The sequence below is a fragment of the Mesoplodon bidens genome (assembly GCF_964165515.1).
Source record: "Mesoplodon bidens genome assembly, chromosome: 12".
Taxonomy (NCBI): domain Eukaryota; kingdom Metazoa; phylum Chordata; class Mammalia; order Artiodactyla; family Ziphiidae; genus Mesoplodon; species Mesoplodon bidens.
In genome coordinates, this window is record NC_138168.1 from 46915213 (window position 1) to 46924671 (window position 9459).

General features: G+C 43.1%; 1 protein-coding gene across 1 annotated transcript; it reads left to right on the forward strand.

The window, feature by feature from the left end:
* Nucleotides 1–1938: 1938 nt before the first annotated feature.
* On the forward strand, nucleotides 1939–2844 carry RFPL4B (ret finger protein like 4B; the record flags this gene model as incomplete). Its single annotated transcript, XM_081250490.1, has 1 exon — nucleotides 1939–2844. One exon carries the CDS (start codon nucleotides 1939–1941, stop codon nucleotides 2842–2844), a length of 906 nt encoding a protein of 301 aa, XP_081106616.1.
* Between the last annotated feature and the right edge of the window lie 6615 nt (nucleotides 2845–9459).

Genomic DNA, 9459 nt, shown 5'->3' on the forward strand with positions numbered 1-9459 from the left:
CTCTAAAATATTTTGTTATTTAAAGTTGAGCTCTGAAATTAGATAATCTCATTCAGATGGCAGTAGGTTCGCTAGTTGAACTCAAAGAGGATAACTGTAGTACTGTGAAATTTGGCATGTGATTTCATGCCATCATCTTGCCCCGGAAGAGTAAGTTCACTTGATAAGATTTGAGGCCTAGACTTTGATCCTGATTGTGGGCGGGGACTGTGCCCCAGGCACTATAAAAAGCCAGATTGTCTGAGCTCCCACTCACTTCACCAAGAAGCCTGGAGAGGTAGAAGTGCAGACCTCAGAGCTTCAGGGCATCAGCTGAAAGTCCCCAATCAATGTAAGCAATCATTTCTGTCTGGGTTGTTTCCACTATCCCATTTCTCTCTCATTGGCTATAATTATCTTTTGAATACCCAGGGGTGGAATTGCTGGATTATATGGTAGTTTTATTTTTAATTGTTTGAGGAACCTCCATACTGTTTTCCATAATGGCTGCACCAATTTACATTCTCACCAACAGTGCACAAGTGTTCCCTTTTCTCCACATCCTCACCAACATTTGTTGTTTGTAGATTATTTATTTATTTATTTATTACTGTAGGTCCTTGTTAGGTCTATTTTAAATACAGCAGTGTGTACATGTCAATACCAAACTCCCAATCTATCTCTCCCCCCAGTCCATTCCCCTTTGGTAACCATAAGTTCATACTCTAAGTCTGTGAATCTGCTTCTGTTTTGTAAGTAAGTTCATTTGTATCATTTTTTTTTTTTAGATTCCACATATCATATGATGTCTGTCTTTCTCTGTCTGACTTACTTAACTTAGTATGATAATCTCCAGGTCCATCCATGTTGCTGCAAATGGCATTATTTCATTCTTTTTAATGGCTGAGTAATATTCCATTGTGTTTATGTACCACATCTTCTTTATCCATTCATCTGTTGATGGACATTTAGGTTGCTCGCATGCCTTGGCTACTGTAAACAGTGCTGCAATGAACATTGGGGTACATGTATCCTTTTGAACCATGTTTTTCTCTGAATATATGCCCAGGAGTGGGATTGCTGGATCATATGGTAGCTCTATTTTTAATTTTTTAAGGAACCTACATAGTGTTCTCCATAGTGGCTGTATCATGTTTGTGGATTTTTTAATGATTGACATTTGAACAGGTGTGAGGTGATATTGTGGTTTTGATTTGTGTTTCCCTGATGATTAGCAATGTTGAGAATATTTTCATGTGCCTGTTGGTCATTTTTATGTCTTCTTTGGAAAAATGTCTATTCAGATCCTCTGCCCATTTTTTAAACTGGGTTTTTTTTTGTTTGTTTGTTTTGATGTTGAGTTGTATGAGTTCTTTGTATGTTTTGGATGTTAACCCCTTATCAGATATATAAAATGCCGTCTCCCATTCAGTAGGTGGCCTTTTCTTTTTTTAATGATTGTATTTAGGTCTGGAAATTCTTTTTCTTCAACTGCAAGTGACTTACAAAGTAATGCTGTTTAGGGGGTAAAGACTGTGCTCCTGGTTCCTGTTAAAGACCCAGTTGGGAAAAAAAAAAAAAAAGACCCAGTTGGACTCACCTCCTACGGGGAGAAGCTGTGGTCAGAGCAGACAAGACTTCACCTGGAAGTCTCCAGACAAGGTAAGTTGTCCCCCATGAAAAGACAATGTCCAACTGTCCTATTTCTCTTTCTTGTGATCACTTAAATTTTGGATAGTTTTCCTCACAGACAGTGCCTTTGCTATGATTCTCTGTTGACTTAGTGTCACTTTCATGTCTAAACTACAGAAAGATTTACCTTATTTAATTTTTGTATTGGATTTAGGTACATCCTGACTACTGAAGAGCAGATCAGGTACTGAAGGCTCCCGATCACTCCCAGAAGCTAATAAAAGGCCACTTCAGATCAGTTCTGCTAAAGAGTGGACTTCAAGGACCATGGCCAACCATCTGCAAGAGGAGGCAGCCTGTCCAGTCTGTCAGGAGGTTTTCTTCAACCCCATTGCTCTCTCCTGTGCCCACAGTTTCTGCTTTCATTGCATGCAAACTTGGATGGAAGAACAGAAGGATCTGAAATTGATCTGTCCCGTATGTCGAGGCATCAATGAGAATCCTCCTTTGGAGGAATGGCAAGTTGGAGAACTGATTCTTCTCATCACACAGCACAGTTCCCAACTGGAGCAGGGTCTGCATGTGAATGATGAGTACCTGAAGTTCTGGGAGGACATAACTCTGGATGCAGCCACCGCCAACCCCTTTCTTGTCCTCTCTGATGACCTAAGGAGTGTCCAGTGTGGGAAGATCTGCCAGAACCTGATGGAAGATCCCCAGAGATTTGCATACTGGGCTTGTATCCTGGGCACTCCGTGCTTCTCCTCTGGCTGTCATTACTGGGTGGTAGAAGTGGGAGAGGGGAATGAGTGGGCTCTGGGGGTCTGCAAAAAATCGGTTGACAGGAAGAGGAAGAGCTGTTTTTCCTCTGAACATGGCTTCTGGATCATCAGCATGAAGGCGGGAATAATCTATACCTGCTCTATCCCAGAAACTAGAATTCCTGCAAGCCCTGGCCTTAGCCAAGTAGGAATTTTTCTAGATATTGAGTTGGAAGAAATCAAGTTTTTTGATGTTAGCAATGATGCCCTCATCTACATACACAGTAATTTCTCCTGTTTGGAGCCTTTGTGTCCGTTCTTTAGTCCTGAGTTCCCCGGAGAAGGTGATAATGGTAGCCCCCTAACCATCTGTCCATCAGGAACTCATCCCTTCCTAAAAACGTCCTGTGAGGTGAATGAGATCTCTGATGTGAGAAACGTCAGAATGACCCAAGAAGAGACAATTTTGTAGACTTTGTAGCTAAGCAATTTTTATTGATTTGAAGGTGTATTTTGTAGACCTTGCAGCTAAATAACTATGGGGTGTAGGAGGTGTTATTAAGCACTTTAAAGCCTCAGTTTTTCAGTCTTTACTTGAGGATAATTATATCTCACAGCCAAACATCTGTGATGATCAGAGACTACATTGTGCATTTATTCTGTAGTATGTACACTGGGGAGTTTTAGATTATAAATTAAATTATTACATTTTGTGGAGAGGAACAATGCCTTTTTCATTATTTCATGCCTTTTCTATAGTATAATTCCTGATAATGATAACTGTCTGGGGAAAAAGAAGAATGAGATGCCAGAGTGAGATATTTTGACATGAAATTTAAATGAGAGAGACAAATGTACTGGGAAAGAACTGTTTTTTATTTTTGCTTTCTTGAAAGACAAAGAACCTTTCACTGAGGTAGATATAGTTAGTGGTGATTCATGTTTGTCCTAATGAGAATGTTCAATAATTGGCATATTGGGTGGTTGTCAAAGTGGTATTGTATATATGATGGCCAAAAAGGTGCCAGTAGGGTCAGTCAGAGAGCATCTGTCCTGGACTCCTTGCTTGGTGCCCTGAAGTTAACATTGCACTTTCCTCTACCACAACTCGTTGTCAGTAGATTGGCTTTACTACACACGGGTGAGCAGACCCAAGTTTGGTCCAGTAACAGTTTCTCTAAGATTCTGGACCTTCTGGAATCAATTATATAAGGAGGGAAATGACTGTTTGGAACACTGGATCCTCTCACAACCTATCTGTAGTTTGTGCCCCTCCCCTCCCATCACACCCACACTGTCCTAGACTGCAGTTTCCCACACCCCAGTCTTAAATGCTCATGATGGCTCCTTTTCAAACCATTCAGGGGCTTTCGGGTTGTATTTTTAAAATTTTACTGAGTCAGCCACTTCCAAGGTGGCATCTGTCCTAGGAATGCTGGGTTGGGACAAGTTCTCGACTCTGACTTTGACTTCCCTTCCAAAGAGACCCAGAATTGTTGCAGGAAGAGGGACCCCTTCCGGGGCCCAAGAGTGGGCTCTTGTCTAACACTCAGAAATGAATCTCCTGAGGAGACATATGTACTGACAAAACAAAAGACTTTACAGTAAGTCCCCTACATAAGAACCTTCAAGTTGTAAACTTTCAAAGATGCGAATATATGTTCGCATGTCCAATCACGTAAGTTAGTTTACATGTCTGGCATACATTGTCACATACGTGCCTCCTCTACAAGTGGTTGTGCTTTTGTGTATTTTACTCTACAGTACCGTATAGAGTACAGTAGTACAGTATCTTTATTTCAAGCCCAAGTTGTCCAGAAGCAAGCGTAAAAGCAGTGGTGATGTAGTTGGTACTGCTAAGAAGCGCCAAGTGATAATGATGGAACTTGCTGTGCAACATGAGGAGCTTACTAATGAAGTCCTGATGGAACTGCAGGCCCAGAGAAGGGACAAAGAGAGACAATAGGAAGAAGAAGTAACTGAAGAACCAAAGAGATTCACAACACAGGAAATGGCAAGGGGATTTTCTTTATTTGAGGAGGCTCTGTTAGTTTTTGAGTCATAGGACCCGAGCGTAGAACAGTACATGAAGGTTGCAGCAGCCGATCAGAATGTAATCCAGCACTACCGTGTCATCTATGACGAGAAAAAAAGAGCTACTACCCAGACATCACTGGATCGTTTTCTCAAGAGGGTAGATAGAATTGAATCCAGCAAGGAACCAGAACCATGCAGTCAACGTCAGGCGTGAGTGAAACTGCAGCTTGCCCTCCGTCTCCTATTGCTGACGATCCTTCAGCTCTACCATCTCCCACCTCCTCTCCCTCCTCCAGTCAGTAACTCTTCTTGCCTGTTCACTCAGTGCCAGCCCCTCTATGCCAGCTGTTGTACTATACTACTGTACTTTTCAAGGTACCGTACTATAGGATTAAAAATGTTTTCTTTAGTTTGTGTGTCTGTTTTTTATGTATTATTTGTGTGAAAAGTATTATAAACCTATTACAGTACATTACTGTATAGCCGATTGTGTTAGTTGGGTACCTAGGCTAACTTTGTTGGACTTACGAACAAATTGGACTTACGAATGTGCTCTCAGAACGGAACCCATTCATATGTAGGGGACTTACTGTATTGGGAAGGGGCTGTGGCTGGGCGGAGAGCTGCAGGGTAAAGGAACCCAGGAGAACTGCTCTGCCATGTGGCTCGCAGTCTCAGGTTTTATGGTAATAGGGTTAGTTTCCGGGATGTCTCTGGCCAATCATCTTGCTTGGCCTATATATGGTCTGACTCAGAGTCCTTCCTGGTGGCGCCAATATCTCTCAGCCAAGCTGGAGTCTAGCGCAAAGGATTCTGGGAGGTTGGTAGGACAATATTATGGGATGGCACCTCCTCCTTCCTTTTGGCCCCTCCCGAATTCTCCTGGTTAGTTTTCAGTGGCAGCACCATGTTCTTTATCGGGACCTCCTGTGGTGAGACAACTCATTGTGCCTGGCCAGTGCGAGCGGTTTTGGTCAATGATTCCCTAATAGAATTGTCATCTCCTGTTTCTTTCCAACTCCATTGGATATGAGGGACAGCCCAGTTGTGGTGTTTTGCTGTTGTTGTTTTTCCCTTTTGATCCATATGATTTTATTTCAGGGGTCTCCTTGCCCTTCTCTGACACTGGGCCTAGGTGGGGACCACCCCAATCCACCTTAATAGGTGTTTGTATTGTTGAAACAAAAGTTTTCTGAGACAATACCTATGACGAGTGATAACACTATAATTTTCTTTTATTATATTTTATTAGAAAAGATGCTGGTCTCACACACTAATTTGATTTCAGAATTCACCAATAGGTTAGAACTTCAATTTGAAAAGCTAGGAAGGTCCCTGGGCTTCTCATGTCTTTGAGTGCTAAAGAGAAGGCAGCCCCAGTTTCCTAGGACTAGAGGTAACAGTATGTGTTATAATCTGCATATTTCAGCTTCTCTCAAGGACCATTTGCTTTAAGGGACTTTCTGTCTCTTCTTCAGGGGGATTTCAGTTCAAGCTTTCCTTCATCCCAGCTAAAGGACCTGAGTGATTTTTTTCTTCATCAAACATTAAGGGAAAATGCCAGTGGCCAATGATTGGCCTGTTTCTTTTTTTCCTATCTGAATCACTGTGGCCCAGGGGAAATGATGGGGGCTGGGTCACATTCTCATCCTGTCGCCAATCGGTATTTTTCCTTAGCAAAATGTTTCACATATCCAACTCTTTAGTATGTCTATTGCTACAACCCTAATCTAAACCTCACACGTATCCCATCTGGATGGTTGTGACAGCCTCCTAACCTCCTTGCTCCACCCCTGCCTTTCCATGGTTCACTTCCACCCGGGCACCAAAATGATTCTTTTAAACTGTCCATCAGGTCATTCCTGTCTTAAACCCTGCAAAGATTAATAGGTCAGGGGGAATAAATTCTCTCAGATGCCCTCCCCCCCCCACTCTCCCCTCACTCCTCTCCAGGAGCACTAGCTTTCTTTCCACCAGAGCCAGCTTCCCAGGGCTCAAATCCTATTTTTGTTACTTTCAGTTATGTGATTCTGGACAAGTTATCCAACTTCTCTATGCCTCAGTTTCCTACTTCGTAAAGAGGGATTAATAAGAAACCCAGCCTTTAGGATTGTTACATGGATTAAATTTGATAATTCACCTCGATTGTTTAGCTCTGGGCCTTGCTTGTAGATTGTGCTATTTGTTGCCAATTAGTGACATCATCTAGTATCTTTGGTGACGTGTGAAGTTGGCTATTTATTTAACATACTCCTTATCGTGTTGGAAACATCTTTTTAATCCCAGTTTTTAAAATACTTTAAACTTATTCAGGAAGAGGTATTGCATTTTGACTAGTCTTTTAGTAATGAAACAATTGTTTGGTATTACTTATGGATTGATAGAAGAAAGCATCTTGGTGCGCCCATCCCCCTCACACATCTGTGTAAGTTCCTTCCCTCCTTCTTCCCATCCCCCAGCTAACCCCTCCCACTGTTGCAAATTGTGGTGTGGACTGATGTATACAGAAAGATTTTTTTTTTTTTTGGTATGCAGGCCTCTCACTGTTGTGGCCTCTCCCGTTGTAGAGCACAGGCTCCGGATGTGCATGCTCAGCGGCCATGGCCCACGGGCCCAGCTGCTCCGCGGCATGTGGGATCTTCCCGGACCAGGGCACGAACCCGCGTCCCCTGCATCGGCAGGTGGACTCTCAACCACTGCACCACCAGGGAAGCCCAACAGAAAGGTTTTAATTGGCTCTGGGGGTAGAGGTGGAGTCAATTTGGGGAACAGAACTCTGGTTGCCTCAAAAAGCAATAGTAGTATGAGGATAATTACAATTCTGAAGCTAATTGGTATATTAGGATAATATCAATCAATTATTATTGCACCTCCCACCTCCCCTCCAACAGCCCTTCTCAAATTTCAGCTTTCCAGCCCTCAGCCCTTACTACCCCCATCTGGGAATCCTTAATAAAATACCTCCCCACCCAAACTTGGCCAGAATCATACCCCTTACTCTTTTTTTCACATCTACCTCTGCCTCTCCCTCACTATCCTTCCAAGCAATACGTTTTATACATAATGTTCTTTCCACTGTGGTCTTCTTGGACTAAACTGATTAAGTACCTATCCACCCTGCCTCAATTAGCATAACTGACTAAAACTACAGGCTAGGTGGGGAAGGAGAACAAGAAAAGGGTGTGGAGATGCAGGGAAAGAAGGGTGAGGGCCAGGCTGAGCTCCAACCAAGGCTAATGGTGAAGGAGGAACTCAGTCCTTCCCACCTGAGTCACAGGGACAGGAAAAACTTACACTACCTTCAACATCTCTATTTGGGAGGAAGACTAGTTCCCCACCACTCCAAGACATAGTTGATTTGAATGACTTTATTTGGCCATAAAGACACAGATAACATAAGCGGCCAGAGCAATGGTTCTCAGCCCTGGTTTCTCCTTACGATCATGTGAGGAATTTCAAAAGTTCCCAGACCCCAAACCACGTCCTAAACCAATCAAATTGGAACCTCGGGGATGGGACCCAGACAGTGGTACTTCTCCAAGTTTTCTAGGTGCTTTCAGTGTGCAGCCAGGGTTGAAAATCACTGGACTAAAGAACTGGTTCCATAAGTTTATTGTGCCTCAGAATCTCTTGGATGAATTCAGTAGGTCTGGGGTGGGACCCCAAAATTTGCATTTGTAATCAGTTCCCAAGTGATGCTGGTGGGGACCACACTTAGAAACCAGTGGACTAGAGGACAGAGTGCACTTTAATTTTCATTCTTGAATTAAGTCCATTAATTAATTTAAAATTTAATTCCATTTTAGTTTTAATTTAACTTTAATTCTTGCATTAAAAACCAAAACAGGGCTTCCCTGGTGGCACAGTGGTTGAGGGTCCGCCTGCCGATGCAGGGGATGCGGGTTTGTGCCCCGGTCCAGGAGGATCCCACATGCTGCGGAGCGGCTGGGCCCGTGAGCCATGTCTGCTGAGCCTGCGCCTCTGGAGCCTGTGCTCCGCAACGGGAGAGGCCACAACAGTGAGAGGCCTGCGTACCGCAAAAAAAAAAAAAAAAAAAAAAAAACCCAAAACAAATTAGAAAAACCCTGGAACAGTTGAAGAGAAGGGAGGGGGAATGAGGGAGGTTAGCTGGGATTAGATCAGTGTGTTTAGAAAACTCAGATAACATTATGGACATTCTAGCCCACCACCAGCCCCTCTGCATATTGATCACAAGATTTTCATCAATTCTCATACCCTGATAATACCCCAAAGTGTGTATAAAAATGACTGTTCACCATAATGACCCAAGCCTGTATTCTTAATATTTGGTTTTAGGACTTTCTGTAAGAAAAAGTTTCTTGTTCAAGCCCTTCTGGGCCACCTTTTTTCCATAGAAAGCAATCTGGAAAAAGTGGTGAGATTTTCTGCTTCTTAAGAGGTTACTGTCTCTGTATAGTCCGTACATGTTCGCTTAGAGTTTGGTGAGTGCTGTTCTTTGTCTTTCATAGGTGGCAGATTCTGCCCAGACTCTAAAATGTACTGATATGTATGGGTGCCACATGCAGCCTAGCCTTAGACTTCCTCGTGGCAAGCTTCTAAGAACCTTTCTTAAGAAGCAGCTGGCTCTCCCTCTTTGCCCACTTTGTGGTCTCTTCCTTCATCCTGCTGCTCGACTCTCTTGGACCATAAGGGTAAGGGGCTGCCTCAGGGCCTGAGAGAAGCCTGTGCCCATGAAGTGTACAGGGACCCCTGACGGCTGCACAGCCTCTCTACTTGCCTTGGAACTTCACCTCTGACTTGACCAATGTGATACAGAAATAAACAGCTTTCCATTTTAGGCCTGTGTTATCATGTGATTTCTTTCATTTTTTGGATTTTATTTTAATTATTTTTATATATGAGGTTCTTATTAGTTATCTATTTTATACATATTACTCTATATATATCAATCCCAATCTCCCAATTCATCCCACCACCACCACCACCACCACACCGCCCCCCCACCCCCCGCCATTTCCCCCCCTTGGTGTCCATACGTTTGTTCTCTACATCTTTCTGCCCTGCAAAC